Source organism: Eschrichtius robustus, chromosome 9 (assembly GCF_028021215.1).
Source record: "Eschrichtius robustus isolate mEscRob2 chromosome 9, mEscRob2.pri, whole genome shotgun sequence".
Taxonomy (NCBI): Eukaryota; Metazoa; Chordata; class Mammalia; order Artiodactyla; family Eschrichtiidae; genus Eschrichtius; species Eschrichtius robustus.
This window is the reverse complement of record NC_090832.1, coordinates 61,965,129-61,989,872: the sequence shown is the minus strand read 5'-3', so window position 1 is coordinate 61,989,872 and position 24,744 is coordinate 61,965,129. Positions and strand designations below refer to the sequence as shown.

General features: G+C 39.2%; 1 protein-coding gene across 4 annotated transcripts in view; it reads left to right on the top strand.

Annotated features, from left to right (window-relative positions):
* KLHL32 (kelch like family member 32) overlaps positions 1–24,744 on the top strand; it is a 239,538-nt gene that overhangs the window by 30,997 nt on the left and 183,797 nt on the right. For all 4 annotated transcript variants that reach the window (XM_068550927.1, XM_068550925.1, XM_068550930.1 and 1 more), the window contains exons 2-3: positions 12,958–13,045; positions 21,280–21,460. In XM_068550927.1, coding sequence (XP_068407028.1) covers positions 13,023–13,045; positions 21,280–21,460 — 204 coding nt within the window. In that variant the 5' untranslated portion in view covers positions 12,958–13,022. The remainder of the gene's footprint in view (positions 1–12,957; positions 13,046–21,279; positions 21,461–24,744) is intronic.

Below are 24,744 nucleotides of genomic sequence, written 5' to 3'. Positions count from 1 at the left end.
GGTGACATCTGGGACTTGCAGGATGAATAGGAGCTAACCAGGCAAAGAGGACGTAGAAAGTTCTGGGCAGAGAAGATGATTGGTACCAGTATCCTGAAGCGGGAGAATAGCTCAGTGTGGATGAGTGGATCTGTATGATTGTGACCAGGAAACAAGAAATCAAGTGGTAGAACAGAAGGCTGGAAATGTTGGTGGGGTTACCAATTTAAGGAATTTGACTTTTATCACAGCAGTTTTAAGCAGAGCATTGAAATGATCGGATGGTTAAGGGCTTTTGCCTGCATTCATTTGACTGCCAAGTACCCAGGTATCTTGTCTGGGGCTTGGTCTCCACATCCCCCAGCATGTGGAGATGGGCAGTGTTCCCCCTTCCCTGTGTGGGTGGATCTAGATCAGGACTACTTTGGAAAGGGTGCAGACAGTTGCTGTTGTTAGTGACAGACTGGTGGGGTTACCCATGGGAGTTTGGTGGAAGCCCACCTGAGGAAAATAATCACCTGAAGTTTTGTGGAAGGCACACAGGTGCACATAGCTTGGCCTCAGAGTCCGAGTCCGGGGAGGTGGCAGGTACTTCAGCACATGACCAGGCTGTGCTTCCACACTCTGGACCTCATCCCTCTCTGCTTGGGCCCCTGCAGCACTTATGCAACCTGGGAAGGAGAGCGCTCCTGTAAAACAAACAAACTATATCCCTAGGAAGTTTCCTCTCAGAGTGGTGAGATTTAGCAAAAGTGAGCCCTGATTGGATATGTGAAAGCCAGGAGCCAGATGCTCAAGGGAGCAGTGGTGGAGAGGCAGCTGTCTAGGCCCCATGGGTCCTCCGAGGCTGACATTTCTTAGAGTCACCTGTGATCCAGCTTTGAGCAAGGCACCAGTTATCCCAAACCTGGAGGTAGGGTGGTCAGCGGGCCTGGAACAGCCTGTGAGCCTCAAAAGCTCGGAGGAGACTGGCAGGCCATGTCAGCTGTGGCTAGAAAAGTCTGATTTCAATCATGGAGCAGAGTGATAGCCAGAGGGCAGCCAGGGCAAGGACCTGCTCCTGTTGGGCTATGCCCTCCCCTGGGGGCTGTATAGTTTGCAGGGGCTGCCATAACAAAGCCCCACAGACTGGGTGACTTAGAAATTTATTTTTTCTTGGTTCTGGAAGTTAGAAGTCTGAGATCAAGGTGTAAGCAGGGTTAGTTTCTTCTGAAGCCTCCCTCCTTGTCTTATAGATGGCTGCCTTCTTGCTGTGTCCTCACATGGTCTTTCCTCTTTGTCTGCATGTGTCCTATCTCCTCTTCTTATAACGACACCAGTCATATTGGGTTAGAGATCACCCATATAACCTCATTTTACCTTAATTACTGCTTTAAAGGCCCTGTTTCCAAGTATAGTCACATTCTCAGGGACTGAGGGTTAGGACTTGAACATGTAAATTTGGGGGGGACCCAGTTCAGCCCATAGCGGGGACCTCAGAGGGGGACACCAGCTAGTGGTGGTTGCAGGTACTGATCCCCAGCTGTTGGCTTCTATGGGTCATGCAGGCCTAGGGCCATTTGAGGTCCTTTCAGAACAACCTTGAATGTGTTATGGTCCCATTTTTGACTTCCAGTGAGGGAGATATTACTTTGCATAGTTACTTGTTTGGTCATTGGGCATCTTAGATTATTGGAAACATTGTACTGAGTCAGAGAAAGTTGATTTTTCCTTGCTTCTCTGGCCCTGGTACTAGGTGCCTGTGGCTCTTGGTGCTGATGTTTTCAGCACTTGAGGATGTGACTGGAGCCTGGAATATGTTCCCTTCATTAGTGTTAAGTGTGCTGAACATGTGGACTCTGGAGTTAGTCTGCTAAGCCTGGTTCCAAGCTTGGTTTCACCACTAACTGGTTGTGTGGCTTTTAACAAATTACTTGACCTCTTTATGCTTTAATATTTTGCTCCATAAAAAAGGATAGTAAAGTATGCAATGGATTAAATAAGGTATGGAAAGCAATTCCTATGCCGAACACTTAGCAGGTGCTTAGTAGAGGTTGTCCTATCATCTTCATCTTCGCCAGCCCTCCTGTTTAACATGACAGAGGAGCAGCTGCACGGCCACACACGGGATGACCTGTGCAGGTGGAGGAGGACTAGCATTCCGCCACATTTCTCTTAACGTCATCCGAGAGTCAGTTTTTATTTTCCCAGCTTCTTTGTAGGGTTGTCTTTTATTGGACTTTCTGTCAACTGGTAATAACAACCAATGTTTATCAAGTACTTTATAATTTCAGAGTGCCTTTGCTTTTAGTTTTATTCTTATACTGGCCATGAGAGGTATAGTTTATCATTATGCCAACTTTAGGAAGAAACTGAGTCTTGGAATTTACTGACTTGCCTCAAGTTACGTGGTTGGTAAGTGCTGGATTTAGGATACAAATCGAAACTTCCTTTTCTTGTTACCCTTGTTTTTAGTTACACACATACAATGTACAGGTTCATTGTAGAAACATTAGAAAACACAGATAACCAAAATTTAAAAAAACTTTCACATGGTGATAATAATTATTGACACCTAAAATATGATTTTTACAAAAGTGGTTTTACATAATACAATACGTATTGATTTATTACTTCTCTCTTAAAATATGTATTTGTTTTGTTAATAAGTATATTTCTCCAGAGTCATTTTGAATTACTGCTTGGTTCTTCATTGAAAGATATACGCTATTTAATTCATCCTGAACATACAGATTGCTTCTATGTTTTGCTCATATAAACAACACTCCAGTGAACCCCCTTGTACATATACTTTTGTACACTTCTCTGATTATTTCCATAGGGTAGATTTTTAGATGTGGAATTTCTAAATCAAAGGGTTTGCCCATTTTGAGGCCTTTGGTACATATTTACAAATTGCCTTCTGAAATGACTGTACTAATTTACATACCTGCCTGCATATATGAGTGTCATTTTCCTTGCTCCCATTGGCCATCATCATTCTTTGCCAATGTGATTAGAAGGAATTGGCTGTTAACGGTTGGAATGGTTTGCATTTTTATTACTAACCAGAGTGAGCATTTTTATGTTTACTGTCCCTTTATAGCTCTAGTTTGGTGATTTACCTATTTATGCTTTTTGTCCATTATTTCCTGTGGAGTCATTCATCCTTCTCTTGTTGACATATAAATACTTTATTTATTGAAAATAGAACAACTATTCATAGTCGTGCAAATTCCTAGGGTTTTAAAAAAACCTCATGTGACTGTTAAGCTACACTTCCTCCATTTTGATAATTGTTTTTTTAATGAAATACAGAAGCATTTCTTGGGCCCTGTTAACCTCATCTTGTCAGATTCTACCTGAGGCTGACTGTCACCCAACCCGTTCAGTTTCTCTTCCAGCTATGCTCTTATCTATACTTTCGCACAGTGTGCCCTCTGTCTTTTTATCTAGGAGACAAGGAAGGAGAGTCAAACTCATGTTTACTGAGCACCACTGTGTACCAAGCACTATACTAGGTGCTTTCAAGTATGTAAAGTGTTAAATAGAATAGTATAGAAGACCTCAAAGCTCTGCTGCATGAGCTTTCACGGATTCCATGGATATTGGCTCTCCTTTCCTAACTATGAGATGTGTGGTTTCATATCACCCTCTTCAAAACAGTTGATGATTCCATGTGTTCCATAATTTAAAAAGAGTTTGCTCTCTCCCTATTATAAACGCCTGTTTATCTGGGATTATTGTGCTGGGCCAGTTTATACTGGCTGTGTCTCCTGGTGACCTTTGGTGAAATCCAGCTGCAAAAAGATATTTAACCTTTTGCCTCCTGATTTTTTTCCCCTCTCATAGAATTATAAGAAATAGATATCATTATATACCTATTTGTGGCTTACATTGTTAAGAAGAAGTTGCTATATTTCTTCTGTAATTTTCACATAATCTGTATATTTTGATTTTAGTATGTCTTCAAAAGTAGTAGTTTTATGATTTATTATAAAATTTGGGATTAGAGCAGAATAATTAAGAGTACAAGCTTTGGGGTGAAACAGTTTTGATCCCTGACACTACCAATTCCTAGTCCTGTGCCTTTTGTGAATTACTTATCCCTAGGTTCTTTATCAATAAAATGAAAATAATAATATCTTCTACATCAGGTTATTGTGAGGATTAAATGAGATCATGCATGTGAAGTACCTCTTAGTATAATAGCACTCAAAGGAAAGCATGGCTCATGGTAGTAGGTAAAGTGGTTATTAGTTATAATTTAAAATTTTAACTTAAAAGAGAATAGCAGCCGTTTACTAGAGAGGCTTTAACGTTATGATCTCAGGAATATGTTCTGAATGATTATGTCTTTTTTCTTATATATTAAAAGGGTTATAGGGTTTTGTAAGAATGGGACAGTTGTGTTCTTTAGACCTAAACTTCTGTTCAGGTAGTAAACTGTGCTTTAGTTACACATTGGACCTTTCCTGTTAGAGTTAAGTCACCTCACGTCTTTTTTATTTGGAGGGAGAGCTTAGATGTTTTCACTCTCTGAAAGGGCAAGCATCCTTGTTAACCTTTAGGAATGATGTTCCGTACAGGAAAGTATGCCATGGGGTACCCTTGAATATTTGCCTTTCAGACTAAAGGGATAACTAAAATCATTTATTACACACCACATGATGATGTACCGGTGTTAAAATATACTAATTTACTGGTGTTAAAAATACACCAATTTATGAAATAATCAGAATTAAAGATAAATTATCACCATATGTAATACATAAATAAATAATGATTGGGCCTATTGCATGTGTTCTAATTCTTTTATGCTTAGAAGCAACATTTCCTTTCAAGATATATTAATTTTATATAATTTGTTGTTTGGGATCAACAAGTCTTAAGTATATTGAATCATTTAATGTAAGTAGTTTTTCATGGTCAAGACGTATCCCTATAATTCATTTTTTAAAAATCTCTGGGCTTTCGTCCTGCAGACCACCTCTATATCTCTTGCGTTTTACTTTTGTCTGCTTAAAACGCTGCTTAAAACGTGGTGCTATTTCCCCTTAATTACTATGAATTGCTGAGATCATGAATAACTAATATTTTAAAAAATCATCAAGTATTTTTAAAGGGAGTGTAATACTGAAACGTTATTAAACAAATATATGAGAATAGCAAGAATTAACCAGTTTCTCATCTATTAGTATACATCCAATAATTAATTTTTTAGTATTTTATGTTTGTTGATCATGTTAACCTGCGTTAGTCTATCTGGTTTTTCTTTGCATGTAATCAAGTTTGACCTATGAGACACTTTTTCTTTTCCCTTTCATACTATTACGGCTTAATATGATATTTTTTCTTTGAAAATACTGTATTTTTAATGTTCACTTCAAAAATTTGTCTAGGTGAAGCTCTGACAAGCTTGAAGCATGTTAATAAAAATAAAAACTATAAAGGTTAAACCTCATCAGGTGTACATACCAAACAGGTTATGTTTGAAAAGAAACTCACCAGTGAAAGAGGGAATTCCACTAACAAGCATTTCCTCAGTGTGAGGCCAGTGAATACTTTCAATTATGTGAAAGAATTGCTGTAGTTTTGAGAAATGTTTGCTGTGTTTCTTGAGGTGAGTGCAAGCTTCCTCTGAAGGGCTTAGAGCAGGGGCCTGAATCATTGCACTGAGAACAGTCCTGGGAGGGTTGCTGATGATTTTGGCATTAAAAAAAAAATTAGTACTTAGCATGTGAACTACATTGGCAAAAAAAATGAAACAAAAGTAAAAATTCACCTACATACCTATCACCTAAGCAAATCACTATGTGATTCATATTTGTACGTATAATAAAAGGAGACACGTTGATGTTTACTGAGAGCCTGTGATGTATCAGTCTTTGAGCTACGTATGCTCCATGTATCGTACAGCTCTGTGATGAGGTGCTATTATCTGTATATTTAGAAAATGAAACAAAAAAAAAGACTTGAAAACGGTAAGTAACTAGCCCAGCGTGGGTGGCTCAGGGTGGGCCACCTATCATGACAGCAAGTTGATATGTGAACATGGCTCCATTTCATAAAATATTTGTTTTATTTTATGTTTGCAAGCCAAATTTATTTGGTTGTATTTTTAACCACAAAGACTGATATTTGTGTTACTAGTCTTCTGGGGGACATTACATCTTTTGAGAAGTACCACAGCCAAACTCTACTCTGATAAATAGAATTCTGCCTACCTTGTTCTTTTGTAGTAGTTATGCTGCAGAGGAAAATCCCCTACTCCCTTCCCGAGTTCATTAAGCTGAGCTAAAAAGCTAATCAAAAGATACTTAAAATTTTAACATATGTTTTCTTAACTATTTTAATAAATGTATTTCTTGCCTTTGGATGATATTTAGTGAAGTCAGTAAATTCTCTGTTTACCAAAATAATATTTTGTATATTTGGTGGTTGACCACTAAGCCACAGGCATAAACCTTTTATTTTGCCTCTTCTTAATGAATTTGTGTAAAAAAGCAGTTAAAATTGAGTCTCCAGGAGCTTGGCCTTTTAAAGAATGTAGGGGAAACAGCATTAAATGTCATCGAAATGTGAACATTAGTTTTCTAAACCCTCATTTTCGGGGGAGTTCTTGGAGTGCATTTTCTCATAGAAGCAAGATTTAAAGTTTAGACGGTGGTTAAGTTTTCAGATAAGCTCATAATAAGCGAATATGTGCATCTCTGTGTGTTTTTAAAGCAGCAGAGCCGCCCACCCACCCCCGTTTCTTCACAAACAAAATCTTAGGTAGGACCCTAATTGAATTTCTTGGGAATTTTTTAACCCTCAGTTGAGTTAGCCTAAATAAAACAAGGAATTTGTTATAAAAATCTAGGTTGTTTCATGTACTCCCAGAGGCAAGAATGCATGGAAAATCGAGAATGTCCTCTCTTTCCATCTCTTGCCTCTAACTTTTTCTCTGTACACTTGCTTCTTTTGCTGTTTCTTTTCCTGCAGAATTGTTTTCTTAGTTTCCTAATCCACATGGCAGAAGACAGAGTTGAGACTGGAGTGAGGTGCAAAATTTAAGAGGGCATCAAAAAATTAGATGATCAAGATAAATAATATTTTCATGTAATATTTCAAAGATGATGAACAAAATATAAAAAATTTAATGACGTTAGGATTAGTATAAAAGGAGCCATCTCTGTCAGTTCCTGTATTGTTTTCTACTTGCAAGTGAGCAGCACAACTGCTCTGGAGACTGATGTTTCTAATTCCAGATCCCAGAGAAGGGCTCTGATTGGCTCAGCTTGGGTTCCACCCGGACTCTTAGACCCATCAGCTAAGGCTGGGTGGTGGGAGGTGCTCGATACCAACAGAACCTTGTGGGAGGCTGGGCAGGTACAAGAACAGGTGGTCACTCTTTCACAGTACCAAGTTCATGCATGTGAGGACACTGGCCAGGGTCGAGTAAGCCAGGTAAATCTGACACTTGGTCTCTCCTTCTCCCCACCTTAAGGTTTCTCCTTAGACGCCAGCACTAAACTTACCAAGCCCTGAAAGGGAGAGTTGAGCCCATTTGAACAGGGGATTTAATTTCAGCCAACCAATGAGTTAGTGCCAGCCAGGTCCAAGGCCCAGGAGAAAAGTACTTGGCATGGTTGGTCAGGATAAATGTCTGATGAGGGCAAGTAGATGCCATCCCTCAGACAAAAAGCCAGAGAGGTTTTGCTCTTGGGGAGAGGTTGATCGTGTGACCTGGTGATTACCCTTGTACAATGGGCCAAAGAGTACAAGGTTGCCTTTTTTTTTTTTTTTTTTTAGTATTTATTTATTTTTGGCGGCATTGGGTCTTTGTTGCTGCGCGCGGGCTTTCTCTAGTTGCGGTGAGCGGGGGCTACTCTTTGTTGTGGTGCGCGGGCTTCTCACTGCGGTGGCTTCTCTTGTTGCGGAGCATGGGCTCTAGGCGCGCAGGCTTCAGTAGTTGTGGCTCGTGGGTTCTGGAGCACAGGCTCAGTAGTTGTGGCGCACGGGCTTAGTTGCTCCGTGGCATGTGGGATCTTCCAGGACCAGGGCTTGAACCCGTGTCCCCTGCATTGGCAAGTGGATTCTTAAGCACTGCGCCACTAGGGAAGTCCAAGTTTGCCTTTTGTTCCTTTGGGAATTCTTCTACCTTTCCAGTAACTTCCAAACTACGACCAGAGTGATCTTTCTAAATGCAGATCGCATCGTGCAAGTCTCTTGCTTTAAAACCTTCAGTGGAGTCCCACTGGTTTTAGGATAATGACCAAGCAGTACTCTTAACACTGCTTGTGTGATCTGCCCTCTGGCCTCTGATAGGCCCTGCTTCTTTCTGCTTTAGGACCTTTGCCCAGGCTGTTGGCTCTGCCCAGGATGCCTCCCAGAATCCCTTTCCACACCCCTTACCCAGTTGATAATTATCTTTCAGAGATCAGCTCAGATGTCACATCCTCAAGGAAGCCCCTTTTCTGATCACACAGGATGGGCCAAGTTTCCTGCTATGTAAAACGATAATAAATCATAAATAGTACTAGAACAACAACAGTAATAACAACTAACACTGTGTGACAGGCACCTTCTGAGAATTCCAATTTGTTTAATCCTCACAACAACTCTATGAGGTGGGTATTACTATTTCTAAGATGAGGAAGCTGTGCTTAGAGCCCCGTGCACTTATCACAATTATGATTAAAGAATGAATTATACAGGCACTGTCAGTGGGCCAGGATGGGACTGAAGGGCAGCCTTTTGTTTAGAAGGGGAGGGCTAGGAGCTGGTCTTGAGGCTGTGTTTGCATAGCAGAGCACGCTGTGCTCTGGGCTGCATGCTTACCTGGGGTTGCTTTGAGAGAGATGAATGATGATTGTGAAGGCTGAAATACTCTCAAGCCACTCCTTGCTGTCCACTGTGGCCCACTACAAGCCCTGTGAAAGGAAAAACTCATGTATTAATTACTGTATCCTAGGCACCCAGCTCCAGGTCTTGCATAAAGTAATTCTTCAAGAAAGATTTATCTCATGAATCAGTGAAAAAAAATCTCCACAATTTTGGAGGTATTTTTGACCAAGCTATATCGAATTCTGCCCTAATTGTGCAACATTGATGGTGAAGGTTAGTCCTCAGGGATTTCATTTGATCTTGGGCTGAATGATGGATGCCCAGGACTTGAGGGGACACGTGTGGACCCTGGTTAGGGAACAGGTGGGCCAAGGGAGCAGATCTGAGACCTCAGGAGTGCTGGTCCTTTTAGTGAGGCAAGGCTGGGAGGAGCATTGTGCCCTAAGTGGAAGCAGACAGATCAGAGTTGCATGCTCTTTGCACAGCTGATCACAAAGGCTAATTTGGTGGAAAGGAATGTGTTGCCTTGATAGTTTTAGGGCCATGGGTGTGGGGGGCTGAGATGAATATAATTCACCATATGATGATTTGATTCCATGGTAACAACAGGCTCAGAAAATTGTAGATGGTCACAAAGGGACCTTGAAGGTGATCACTCTCAATTAGTAGAAAAAGAGCCACCTCATATGCTCCCAGCCCCACATAGCACTACCCTTAGGGCTTGTGCTAAATGTCATTATATCTCTAATGCGGTGTGAGCAGCCCTAAGAGCTACATGCTTGGAGAGCGACTCTAGCCTTTTTTCCCCACCGTTCTGCTTCCTATGGCCCCACCAAGTTGGCTCAGCGCTGAATCCATTTCTGGATTCCAAGGAGGGGAAAGGCAGGAGGCTGGCCTGGATTTCCTTGGGCTCGTGGGAAAAGGTAAGAGCCTTGAGCTGAGAAGGAACCCACATCCCAGGCACAGGAAAAAGTGCAAGGAGACAAGAGGATAAAGAGGTCTGGCTGGCCAAAAGACGTGCTTCATGTAAGGGAAACTTAAAATATAAAATAGAATTAATAAACAAAATGTAAAAACAAGTGTTATTTATACAAAAAGAAAGTTATAATCCAGTGATACAATTTATATAAAATATATGTAGTAAGTTGTAAATAATATGTAGTAAAAATAGTAAATAATAAATAACATGAATATTCAGGGGTTGAGTCATACTTTAACTCATTTTAACTCACCTTTAAGATGGTGTTCATTTCACTAAACATTGTAGAATGGAGCAGATTATAATTAGATAGTTTCTGAGGAGAGCTAATTTAGTGAGTTGATCTCCAAACATCCAAAAATCTTAAGATTTTTAATTGTCATGTTTGGAATGTCTGAAAAATATCAAGGTAAAAGTGTCCTTTAATTTTGGATTATTTTAACTTTTAGGATTCTTATTCTACATTCACCTAGTTATTGGGAGCATTTAAAAATATTAGACTTTCCGAAAGGTTAAGGTTTTTTTTCACCTCTCTGTAATAATAAATATTCTTATGCCATCTTAATGCTCAAGTGTCCATCTCTGTTAGTGTTTGTGTTAGGCAGTAAGAGCCTGGAATTTATAACCTAGTTTCTGAAAGGAATCTGTAGCAGTGGTAGGTTGCTAAGAAAGTCTCTTAGCTAATGAAACAACGTGCCTTGAATTATTCTGATCCTTTTTACTGCTCAGTTGTAATGGATCAATTGAAAATGATGCTCATTTTTAGATTTGTCAAAACTTAAATTAGAAATAAATGAAAGTATAGATATACTATTTTCAGTAATTAAAAAAAGGAAGCAAGAAATAAGTATAAATGTATGAAAAATGTTTGAAACAATCTATTCGGTAACAGTGGAATTCTCAGCAAATTATGATATATCTATGTGAATTACTATAGTATGAGGGTTTGGATACAGTGTAACAAATACTATATATTAGTTAGATTGGAAATCATAGGTCTCTCTTTTATACAAATCAGCAGAAATAGGCACAGCTTTACACATTCCTTTCATAAGTGTTTTTACACTGTATTGCTTTTCAAAATGAAACTTAGAAGAGAGCCTGTTTAAGCCTGTTTATCCAAATTGGAATTAATTTTGCTGCTTGGGTGTGTTGGAAAATGGGAGCTAGACCCTCTAATGAGAGTTGTAAAGCATAGTCATGGAGCACGTCCCAGACTTTTCAAATAATTTACTTCTCTGTTTAGAGTTACAACAATGATTGAAAACAAAGGCTGGGGTGCGGAGTGTGAGATTGAATGAATATATAGCCAAGGAGTGATTTCAAGCCTGACAACTTCATCCAATTACGTATTTCCAATTATGCTAATCCTAAAGCTCCTGTAAAAATCTGTTTTCCATTTCCTTATAATTTTCATCCTTTCTATATGTTATTTTTCTATCTATTTTTCAGAAATTCACTCCTTGAATAGAAAATCGTCTTTCTGTAGATGCCCAAGACGTAGTTGATTTTAACTTAACTTCACTAAAGGACAAGTCAACTAGTATTTGTGGTTTAGCCTCTGTAACTTTATTTTATCAGTATTTTAAAATTGAAATATAGTTGATTTATAATATTGTGATAGTTTCAGGTATACAGCAAAGTGATTCAATGTTTTATATATATATATATATATAGATAGATAGATATAGATAGATAATGTTTATATTCTTTTTCAGATTCTTTTCCATTATAGGTTATTACAAGATATTGAATATACGTTCCCTGTGCTATACAGTAAATCCTTGTTGTTTATGTATTTTATATACATCAATAGTAGTGTGAATCTGTTTTGTAAATAAGTTCATTTGTATTATTTTTTTAGATTCCACATATAAGTGATATCATAGAATATTTGTCTTCCTCTGTCTGACTTACTTCACTTAGTATGATAATCTCTAGGTCCATCCATGTTGCTGCAAATGGCAACATTTCATTCTTTTTTATGGCTGAGAAATACTCCATTGTATATATATACCGCATCTTCTTTATCCATTCCTCTGTTGATGGACACTTAGGTTGCTTTCATGTCTTGGCTACTGTAAATAATGCTGTTATGAACATTGGGGTGCATGTATCTTTTCGAATTAGAGTTTTTCTCTTTTCTGGATATATGCCCAGGAGTGGGATTGCTGGATCAAATGGTAGCTCTATCTTTAGTTTTTTCAGGAACCTCCATGCTGTTTTCTATAGTGGCTGCACCAATTTACATTCCCATCAACAGTATAGAAGGGTACCCTTTTCTCCACACCTTCTCTAGCATTTATTATTTGTAGACTTTTTGATGATGGCTGTTCTATCCAGTGTGAGGTGATAGATACCTCATTGTAGTTTTGATTTGCATTTCTCTAATAATTAGCAATGTCAAGCATCTTTTCATGTGCCTGTTGGCCATCTGTATGTCTTCTTTGGAGAAAGGTCTATTGAGGTCTTCTTCTCATTTTTTGATTAGGTTGTTTGTTTTTTTGATATTGAGCTGCATGAGCTGTTTGTGTATTTTGGAAGTTAAGCCCTTGTTGGTCACATTGTTTGCAAATATTTTCTCCCAGTCTGCAGGTTGTCTTTTTGTTTTATTTATGGTTTCCTTTGCTGTGCAAAAGCTTGTTTGATTAGGTCCCATTTGTTTATTTTTGTTTTTATTTCTACAGTAACTGCTGTTGGGAAAGCTGGACAGCCACATGTAAATCAATGAAGTTAGAACACTCCCTCACACCATACACAAAAATAAACTCAAAATGGCTTAAGGACTTAAATATAAGACATGACACAGTAAAACTCCTAGAAGAGAACATAGGCAAAACATTCTCTGACATAAATCGTGGCAGTATTTTATCAAATCTTAATTTTTCCTTTTGGCTGTCTGATGTTTTAATTTTTACTGTAACTCTTACTTTAGCTATTTTTGGTTCTCAAATACATTTTGACTTCTTAGTCCCTGAAGTTCCAGTAAGGTGGAAAAACTTTAAAAATTAGAAACATTCCAAACCATTGCCTATTATAAGAGCTTTCAGTCAGATTGTTATATCTGGATGATAAAACTCTCCAAGGTGCCTCCTTAGCATTCTAAAGCATTAGCATCATTAAGGCCCAGAGTGTGCTTTTTTGCATTTAGCTCACTGTGCTTTTCTTTCTTGTTTTTTTTTATTCAGCTGGAATGCTTGCCGACTCCTTTGCAAACTTCTGAGGCTGAGACCCTGAGGAACCCAGCTGGAGAATGCCTTCTGAACGCTTCCTCAGGTTGGTCCTGTAGGATACGTCTTTGCTTGCGTAGCGAGACATGTGTGACTTGAAATCCTCACACCGCACATTCTAGGACCAAGCACAGGGAGGGGGCTCAGTGTGTATTTGAAGAATTAAGCAAACCAATCTGAGAGTGTGTGTGAGTTTAGTATGGTAGCACAAGGGCTAACCACTGAGATATAGTTACTGGCCAAACCTACATATGTTTAAGGATTCTTTGATGCTACTTTTTATCTTTTTCTTATTTAGGACACTAACCTCCCTCAAACAAAAAGTAGACTTCTCTAAAGGTATATAATTTAAAAAATAATCAGAAAACTATACATATATATGATTATTGTCCCCTTTAAAGCAATCACTTTAGGGTGTATAATATGTATTCTTAAAATACTCAGAAGGTTTTACTTTAGTACTTATTTAACAGATATTTATTGGTACAGAGGATCCAGCAGTGAATAAAACAAATAAGGTTCCTGCTCTCATGCAATATATATTCTATGGGGGAAACAGATATTAAACAAATCACACCAGTAACAGCACAAATATAATTGTGAAAAGTGCTTTGAAAGATTGATAGAATGAGGTAGTACCTTCCTGAAGCAGTGCTCTATGACCTGAGATTTGAAGGGTGGGAAAGACATGGGGAAATGCCCTCAGGCAGGAAGTAGCCTGGCACATTCCCAGAACTGAGGGGGCAGTCAATAAGAAAATGCAGGGCATTCCTTTGAATATTCTCAGTGGAGGCAAGTCTTCATCATCCTCCGAGGAAGCCGTCAAAAGGATCTTCAAAGCAAAGAATGAGAGAGGTGATAAGCCTGGGAAATGCCTTCTTTTTAAATACTAAGAATTGAGTATGTCTGTGAAGTAATGAGACCAGCTTTCTTCCATGACTCTGAAGCTATTAGAGGTGACTAGTCCCAAAAATGTGTTCAGAAATGGAGGCATTGCTACAGCCAGTGTAGTGCCTCTGTGCTCCCCAAGTGAGTGTTGCTCTAGATGGGTGACTCTCAGTGGGGGATATTTTGCCCTCAGGGTACATTGTGTAATATCTGGCATCATTTTTGATTGTCACCAGGATAGGGGGTGCTATTGGCATCTAGTGGGTAGAGGCCAGGGATCCTGCTAAACATCTTAATAATGTACAGGGTATTTCCCATAGCAAAAAATGTCAGAATGTCAGTTTCACTGAGGTGGGGAAATCCTGCTCTGGATCTGGCATCCAGCCAGTATAGCTAATAGGCTAATAGGATCCTGGCTAATAGGATCCATGTACATTCTTCTCCAAATGATTTTTTACTTGAGATCTGCCATCTCTGCTTTCACTGATCAACTCTGATCCCACCGCCATCTGTCCTCCATAGCACCATCATCTCTGCGATGGACTTTCCTTCTCTGCTGGGACACAGACACCCCCTTGCGCACTTTTCAAACTTCCCCCGTGCCACGTGGAACTGTTGCACCAGGAACATACATGTGCTGTGCTGTGTCATCTTCCTCACCCTGAAAAACTCCAAGCACCTCCTGCTTTCACTGAGACCTGTCTTCATCTGAGGCACCACTTCTTTGTAGCCTTCTCAAGTGGTGGCCTTATTTCCTCAAATCTCATGTATTTAAGGGATGGGTAGAGAGATTGTTGTCACCCTGGGACATAGTTTTTCGTCTAGATCATTACTCCTCATACCAGTTGTTTGAGAAGATGACGACAACAAAGATGGGCTTTTCTGAAGGTGGTGCTCTTCAGCTCTCTCCATCCCTTCTTCCTCTCCACTGTTCGCAGGGTCATCTCCCCGCATTCACTGAGCATTTGGCATCTGGCTGACAGTCTTCCTTCTCACCACAGACCCTTTACAACTTCCCAGTGCCCTCAGTGTTTGCCTGGAGGGTCTGCCCGACTTTGTGGCCTTGGATCTTCAACCTGCTTATGACCTTCCTCACTGAACCACCTACTCTCATGGTCACGCCGTGGATCATGCATCCCCAGTAGTTGCTCTATTTCTGAAACTACTGCATCAGCCACTTTATTCTTAGCAGGACCTCCTCTCCTTCTAGCTTCCTGATTTAGCTACCTCCACAGTGGTTGTACTTTAACCTCACGGCAATGTCTCATTACTGGATATATGTATATTCATTCTTTTTCAGATTCTTTTCCCACAAAGGTTATTACAGAGTATTGAGTAGAGTTCACCGTGCTATACAGTAGGGTCTTATTGTTTATTTTTTTAATTAATTTTTATTGGAGTGTAGTTGCTTTATAATTGGGAGGTTGAGATTGATATATATATACACACTATTGATACTATGTATAAAATAAATAACTAATGAGAACCTACTGTATAGCACAGGGAACTCTACGCAGTGCTCTGTGGTGACCTAAATGGGAAGGAAATCCAAAAAAGGAGGGATATATGTATACGTATAGCTGATTCACTTTGCTGTATGGTAGAAACTAGCACAACATTGTAAAGCAACTGGCCCGGCCACTTCCTACCAATCCATCAACACTTTCCTTCGCTCATTTCCATTCTTATCCAGTTTAGAATCATCAGTCTTTTAAATCCTTAATTTCCCTTGCTCTCTGCATTTTTGATCCATTTCCCTGACAAAATCCCAACCCAGATGAACCCAAATACTGTGTTTCCATGCCTTCGTTGTCCAGTGGAGATTGGTTCCACTGAATCTTTAGATTCAACAAGCCAAAAAATGCCCGAAGTTTTAATATTCCCTCCCTCCTGCTACTCAAAAGGCAGTCCTTTCCCACAGCTGAGCCCAGCTCCACTTCTATGTTTTGAATCCTATCTTTCTTCTCAGCAGCCTTTGACTATTGGTTGTTTCTCAGCTGTGTTCTGGAGACACAGCTGTGCTTCGGTTATTCTCTCTACCCACATGAGTTTTACACCTCTAGCCAAGACCTCTTTCTGAGCTCCAGATCCTGTACCATGCCGGCGCTTGTCCTCAGGGTCCCAGCCCTGAACATTCTGTGGACTGTGTGTTAGGTCCATGCCCCCTACTGCCACAGGATCAGAGCATTTGCTGTTCCCCTGCCTGGAAAACTCTGCTGTCCCCATTTTGCCATGATAACTTGTTCTCATCCTTCAGCCTGCAGCTCCAGCATTACTTCTTCAGGGAGGCCAGATTATTTTATTAAAGTGTAACTGCCTCGCTAAACTGAGGGTTCTGTGAGGGCTGCTACAGAGTTTGGTTTGTTTACCATTTTATCTCCAGTGTCTGGTCCAATACCTGGCACAGGATGAATAAATGTTTGAGTGAATGAAGGAAGGAAGGAATGCAACAAGACTATCCATTTATATTTAAGTTCCTTTCCTTAAGTATCCATTTGTAATTAACTTGCATAGTCTTCATTATTTCTTGGTCATTCGCTAAGCATATCGTATTTTCTTTGCTTATTATTTTGACCATTGTTATTAATTGCTAGTATTAATTTTAAGGTATTTACAAATTACAAAGTGTTCTATAAAAAATAAAATTAAGTTCCATGCTGGGTTTTTTTTCACAGCCTGTCTGCTTAAATAAATAAGATTGTTTCAATATTAATGTATTTAATTTGTATTAAAATATTTTGACTGTGGAATTGAAGTGATTAGGGCACAGTTTATCAATAGGCTGAACTGAGATAATCATGCATAATCCTAGTACTATCAGGTTTTTTGCCCAATCCTTTTCTTTTTTGTGTAAAGTAATCTATTTAAGCAATGAGGATCTCTATGCTACTTGACGTTTTTGATATATAAGTATATAATACCTTATTGGTGACCTTACTTGAAAACTACCTGAATATATTTTGTATATCTAAATACTAAGTAAACATTGATATAGAAATTGACTTGAATTTTTAAATTTGAAATACAGATGTTTAAAAACCAGACAGCTGTTTTGGAATTCATGTCTTGCAAACTGACTGAACTCAGTCAAAATTTATGCTATAAAAAAAATGAGAATCTGAGAGATTTCTGTGATCAAAAATCTTCACTATGAACTTGGAATAGTGATTTGCACTAACACAGTGCTTCACTGTGAGTGAGCTGTACCATGTTATGAACATCATGCTGTGCATTTGATTTTTTAGTTTTTACTGTCAATTCCAGAATGAAAATTAAAGATTTGAAGTCATGAATAGTCCTGTCCTTGAGACCTCATTTATTTATCTCCCGGTTACTGGATGCTGACATTTGGCCAATCAGATGGTTGCTCTGTGGCATCACTAAAAAGCAATTTCTTGCTCAAGGAGTCTGGGGCTTCCCATGATCCCATGTACCTGGCAGAAGCTGGGTCCTGTGAGATTCAGGAACAGCCAGGCTCATTGGCAACCTGATGGGGTACCTGAAGCCCTTCTAGAGTTCAGATGGAAAGAAATGAGGGACACATCCCCAGGGAACTTTTAGACTGTCCCGTAGAACCATAGTGCGAAGTATATATATAATCTGAACTTTTCAAGGGGACACAGTTTTTAAAAAGTAAAAAGAAACAGGCAAAAGGAATTTTAACAATATATTTTATTTAACCCAGTATACCCCAAATATTATCATTTCAACATGTAATCAATAGAAGAATATTAATGAGATGTTTTTGCATTCTTTTATTTCACACTACGTCCTTGACATCCAGCGTACATTTTCCACTTACAGCACATCTCAATTTGGACTACACACATTTTAAGTTCACAATAGCCACATGTAGCTAGTGGCTATTACATTGGACAGTGCAGTTCTAAGGAATTCCACAGAGGAAAGGGTATGGGGGTTGCCTTGAGGAAGCCAGGTCACCCTCTTGCACCCACTTGTGAATTTTGAGGTGGCAATATTGCTTCCATGGAAGACCTTTCCCAATATTAGGATGACACTCAAATCTGTATACCCTCGGGAAATGTGACTCCTGTTTTATGGGGTTTTTTGTTTGTTTGTTTTCTTGGTAATTTAGGAAGTTTTAGGAATATACTTTTCCTTTCTTCTTCGTTTCCCAAATAATGGAGGGACATTGCTCTAAGGTGGGAGGTTTAGATTGCTAATTTGTATAATTTTGATGCCAAGGGAGCCATATGCAAGGATGTGTCTGCTTCCCATTCTAATTTAGACATGGTTCATGATAGTCTTTGAATCACCTCCTCCCTGGTTTATAATTATTGGCTTTATCACATGGACCTATGGCTTTCCAGCTGTGTTCTGTGACCACTTGTGCCTTAACACTTACAGGGTTGAGGTGTTTTGCAGATTTACATCTGAGAGTTGAGTGGGAAGTTTCAGAATACAATAATGACCTGTTGATTAATAAGCCTTTATGCCTTGCCAAATGTTGGAGTATTTGTTTCTGCTTTTAAGGAGTCCTAACATATTGGTTCCAAAATATTTGGAATCTTGTGCCAAGTGTTGCCTTAAATATTTAGCATGCTGTTTTCTTTAAGCTTGAATATTTCAAGCCCAGCTGAATGATCCTGTGAAATTGTGCGGCATCACAATTGTTTCAGAGCTGAGCCCTTTATTCTTTGCCAAATTTCAGTTTACAGCTGCTCTTTCCCTGGCAAGATTTATTCGCTGTCTATAGATATCTGAAATGCAAATACTGATTCAGTCTTAATAATAAGGACATGAATTGTGGCTCTATATTTGGAAAATGAGTAAGGAAACATTATAAGGCAATTATTTTAATGTATTCTTCTGTTCCACTACAAATGAAATTTCAAAATACATTTATGTAGCATGTAAGGTGATATTAAAAGGGAGAAAAGTTATGAGAGTTTTAAATAAATGTATAAGTAAGATCTATTTTCTGTCCCCAAACTTATCTTAGTCAGTGCAAAGATAAATGTATTTGAAGCATGATTTCAAACATTTCCTATCAGTATCTCATGTTATATTATGTGTATTATTTTTCAAAGGTAACTTTGATTTTGAGATTAACTATGCACAATCTAAATATAGAATTAATATGGACTTTGTGATTTTTTCCCCCCCAGCATAGATTTTTGAGATCTTCTTTACAGATTATCATTTTTTGGTTTTGTTTCAGGTTTTGTTTGTTTCTTTTATTTATTTTTTATTTTTTATGTTTTAAATTCTTTTGGCCACGCGGCATGTGGGATCTTAGTTCCCTGACCAGGGATCGAATCCGTGCGCCCCTGCATTGGAAGTGTAGAGTCTTAACCGCTGGGTCGCCAGGGAAGTCTCTGTTTCTTTTATATTTTAAGCAGGAGGACAAATTACATTATTATGTTCATGGTAATAGGTTCTCAAAATGCCTAATCTTGGACCATCAGGTTTCTTATCTGTGAAATGGAGATATTAGTACCTGCCTCATAATGTTGTTATGAAGATTAAATGAATTGATAATTGTACATCACTAAGAATAATTCATGGAACATAGTAAGGGCTTTGTGTTTGTAAAATATATAAAAATGTCATCCTTTTAGGAAGGATTTTTCAAAGACTATCCTAAAGCTTACTTAGCTGAGATAATATTTCTATTACTATTCTATTCCCTCATTTCTTTGAGCTATGCTAATTGATCTCCGTTCTAGCCTTTGCACAGCAATTTGTGTAAGTGTTATTTATGCTTCTGAGTGTGGTTTTCAATTACTGACTTTAAAAGTCTGCCTGTAGCTAGAGCCGCTAGATGAATATTCGATGACAGTAACCATTTCAAAGCTCACTGCTGCATTTCAACTGAAAATAATCCTCCCACCTTCCCACGAGAACTTACTATATCATCATCTCCTGTCAAATTTATTTTTTCTTTCAATAGTTCTGACATTTTTGAGGCTCCCCAGTCAAAAATGTCCGATAAAGCTTACTGGCTGCACTCTGGCATTTCGCGGGAAGCATTTGGTTTACTTTAAGGTGATTTATGCTGAGCCGTAATTTACCAGCCAACTGGTGGCACGAGCATGCAGGCTCGGCTGGTGGCAACTCCCTGGTTCTCCTGAGAGGCTCTTTCACATTCAGAGGGAGGCACTGGATGTCGAGTTATCGGGATGGGAGAGACAGTGCTCGTTCATCCTTATGGCAACCTTACTCGGTTTCAAGAAGAGTCGCAGGCCAGAAATAGAGCTTGATGGCCCTTGCTCTCATTCTGGGAGTAACTTACGACTGGTGCAGCTCACTCATCTCAGTCCAGTGTCGGTTCTGAGATTCTAGAGTGCCGTGGAGATTTTCATGTATCTAAGCTGGAATTGTTCATAATTATCTACAAATTCCGTTTGCATTTGGTGTTTATAGCATTACTTCTACATTATTATAGGAAGATCTGGGGTTTCACCCAGGAGTTTTGAAAGGATATGGGATGAATATTTTAGGTCGGGGTAGGGAGTGAAGGGATAAGTTTCACAATGGGTAAGTTTAGTAATTTCACAAAATAGAGCAGAAAATAGATTGCATAGTCATTCATTAAGTCTAATACGAAGCTCACACAAGATGTTGCAGGCTAATAAGATAGATATATTTTACTTTCAGCCTTAAAGTTTTGCTTTACAATGGCATTTCTTTTGATGTTCTCCTGGTGGTGCATAATTTCCTAAGTTTAATAATAAGCCACTGTGGTTTAATTAATGGCCTTTTACATGAAATGGTCACTGGTAGCCTTATTTTCCCCTAACCAACATTTGCTCAGTTTCATTTTATTTATTAACGGAGTATTGTGTCTTGTGGGGAGACTGAGTAACTTCTTGTGTCTCTGGTGAGCCATGCAGTGGGTTCTGTGCTGGATCAGTGCATGGCAAGTTCTGAGCTTGTGCTAACCCCACACAGGTGGTACAAAGCTAGAAAAGGAATCAGAGAGCTAGGGAGGGGGTCCCAGAGTGGAAGGATTTGCACACATATGTACACACATCCAGACACACATCCAGAAAAAGCTTTGCACTCAGAGATGTATACATACTGAGGGAACAGGGGCCCAGAAGCAGAGGCTCACAGGCCTGCAGACATGGGCCAATACACCGACACAGATGGACACACAACAAACACAAATTCTCAAAGAGAGGGACCAGTAGGAAAGAGAAAGAGATCCTGTTGGGGGGGTGGGAGAGGAAAAGAGAGAATTAGAGAGAAAGAAAGCAAGAGGATGGTGGAGGAAAAGACAGTGGGGACTAGGAAGGACACACCACTATAGGCACTGGAATCCACACTCCCTGAGTTGCTCTTGAAGGAGGGAGGGAGCCTGGGGGCGGCTGGGCTGATAGAGGAACAACATTCACTGGATTGCTCTCCTCGCTCTCCTCCTCGCAGTATTCAAGAAATGCTGACAGGCCAGAGGCTCTGCCACTCAGAATCTCACACTGATAGCGTCCTGGCAGCACTGAATCAGCAGAGGAGTGACGGCATCCTCTGCGATGTCACCCTGATTGCTGAGGAACAGAAATTCCACGCTCACAAGGCAGTCCTAGCAGCCTGCAGCGACTATTTCCGGGTAAGTCAAGGTAGTTTGTTTGTTTATTTGTTTCTCTTAAGATATTAATAAACAGAGGATGACAGTTTTCTGAACTGTCACACGATCATCAGCCAATTAGATAATCGTCCCCAGAGTTGCGAATGTTGGGGGGTTTTCCTGGTCAGACTGAGATTGGGGCCCCGTTGGGATCCTCCCTGGGCTGGACACCTGGATGTCCCTCCAGTGGAGAGCAGACCTCTCCTTTGCATCTGAGCTGAGGGGCGTTCGACACTCTACCACCAAAAGACAGTGTGGCATTGTAGTGCACCATAATGGGGGTGCAGGCTGAGGACAGGATGTTTCTGGATTCATGATCAGAAGGACAATCTGTAAGACAATTTATTTCTTAAAAGGTCTCTAAATATATGTAGTGTCTCTGATTTTTTATTTTCTATGTATGTTCTCGTCTTAGAGCTTTCCAAGTCTCTGCTCCAGGGACAGTGATGGAATTGACCTAAAGGATATTTATGGTTGACACGTGGGTGCCTGTTTAGCTGAAGACGTTGTCTTGTTAAGTAGAACTTTGGAGTTTGATTTCCAGTGGCTAATGATATGTGATGATGTGTTTGTTGTTATTGTTGTTTTTTGAAGGTGAGTGTATAGTATGGTTTTAGCTAAATTTAATTTAATTTAGTATTTCCTATGATTCAGGTCATGGACAAAGGACTTTATATACATATCTCATTTAATCCTCACAGGAATACATTTTATAAACACATGCATATGCTATAAAAATCACCATTTTACATGTAAGGAAACTGAATCTCAAAGATTAGGTAATTTGAGGTAACTCAGAGGTTAAGTAATAAGTCACACAGTTCCGAAGTGGCAGATCTACAATTGAAATCCATGTCTGAGTCTTAACCAGCATTCCATTCTACCCCTTATACGGATATAAGAAAGAAAATTGTGACAATTAATAACCAGATTTTTTTGAAGTATTAATTTCTGAATATACATGATTTAATTCTTATTTAATTTTTTTCAATGTTATTTCAGTTAACTAGTGATTAGGTAAGAATTTCAAAACATAAGAGTATACAATCTCTATATAAATTAGAATACAAATTTAATTGTGAATTAAAAAACTTTTTCTTACCAAAGTCTCAAATGGTACAGAAACCAAATCCAGCCTGGGGCAGATTTTTGGTTTGATTTGGAAATTTTCAATAGTCACCTTGTGTTTTGATGTTTAAGAGACAATATCAACTGTACTCAGTTGCTGTCTAGCAGTTAAAGAGAATTTTCAAAGATGCCAAATCGTGAAAGAAAGATTAAAAAAAGTTTTAAATGTGATGAAACCTGGTAATGTAGAAGATAAAGAGGTAATTACTTAAAATATCTATCTAAAATTAAAAGTAGGGATTTACATAATTCTAAACTGCAGAAATGAAGCGGAGTATCTGTAAAGTGACCTTCTAGTTTCATTAATTTAATGTATATTTTATATACTCTCACATTGTCAGGGATTAATCTTGCAGAAAGCTTATATTATTTGGAGGGCTTTTGAAACAACATATTTCGGGTTGTTGTATATAACATGTGCACATTATAAAATACAAGTTTTTTCTTCTTGTGGACCATAATATAGACCTCTTGGTGCTTGGCTTCTCTCCTCCTAGGTCTCTGTGGGTTGGACTTTGAATTTAATTTGGGGTTTGATTTTGTGCATGTGTGTATATGACAGAGAGAATGTGCAAGTGAATGCATACATGTGAGCACTGAAGAGCATTTTACTTGCTGCTGGCATTTAACGATGTTTGCAGCTATTCCAAGTTATTCACCTCTTTTACCACAATGCCCCTCATACTCTGATAGGTCATGCACAGAGTGCCTTCTTTAAAATACTGATGTTATAAAGCCTGTGAAGAAAGCTTTATTATTCCCATTCTGTAGATAAGGAAACTAAAGTGCAATATGTTTAAATAACTTGCCCAAGGACTGCCAGATATTAAGTAGAAGAACTGATTTTCGCACACCAGAACACCTGACTCCTTGAGTACCAAGCTGTGCTTTTTCCACTTAACCATGTGCCCTGCTGGATTCATACACAGTCCCTTCAATCTCATGACCTGCTTGTGAGGTGAAATTTCAGTGACTTGTGTACTGATTGTTCAGATGGAGAAACCAAGACCAAGTTGGAACTCTTGGCACTTAACTCTTTTCTAGGCATTGTGATAAGTGCTGGAGTTATAATATTTAACCAGACATAGACTGAACCCTATGGAGCTTGTAATATAGTCACTATACTGGACGTTGTTTTTGCCATATACCCTGTATCTTTTGTTAGCTTTTGTCATAACAAACCACCCCAAAACTTAGAAGCTGGGTAGTTCCTCTGGTCTGCCAGTTTCTCTGATCTATGCTGGATTCATTCTTACATCAGCGGTTAACTGGAGAGTTGCCTGGAGACTGAATGATCTGAGTTGGCTTTGTTTACCTGTCTGGTGATTGGTAGGCTTATGGCTGGAGTTGTAGGGGACACTGGGCATGTATTTCTCACAAACAGGCTAGCCTGGGCTTTTTCACATGACAGCTAAATTCTGAAAACAGCAAGAGGGCTAACTTCCATGCACAGGTGCTTTTCAAGCTCCTGTTTGTGTCCTGTTTACTAACGTCCCATTGGTCAAGCAAGTCACGTGGCCAGGCTGAGTCAGTGTCAGCGAGGATACCAAAGGGCGTGGATGCAGGCAGGGGAAGAATTTGTTGCCATTTTTGTAACCTACCACTGTCAAGAACTGTCAAAGATTTGTGATTTATCCAAGTTGGAAACCAGCAAGTTAGTCAGTCTATCACTGGTTCAGAGATGCTGCTAGAAGACATGAAACTCTTAAGTCACACAAAGTGGGTTGGATCATTGAGGGTCATTGAGCTTAGGGAACCTGAATCTTTTATAATGCGTAGGAAACACGTCTGTCTTTTGCTCTGGAAGAAAACATTATTATACTGGGCAGTAAGCATGCCTACCCTTTGCTCTGCAAAGAAACATTCTATCTCTGAGTAAACAGAACTGCTCTTTGCTCTGAAGGGAGATATCACTCTGTCATCGAAGGCCATTTGCTATAGAAACATCCCTGAAATGAGAGTTCAGAACAAAGACAGTCAGTGCCTCACTCATAATACATGCAGAAGTGCAAGAGACCCATGCCTTAAACTAGAATTATGTCTGTCTTCCTTGTGTCTTACACTCTACCACACTGAAACACCTAGAAACAGAATCCTGTCTGAGTAATTTCTGTATCTCTCACAACACTTATAATGTT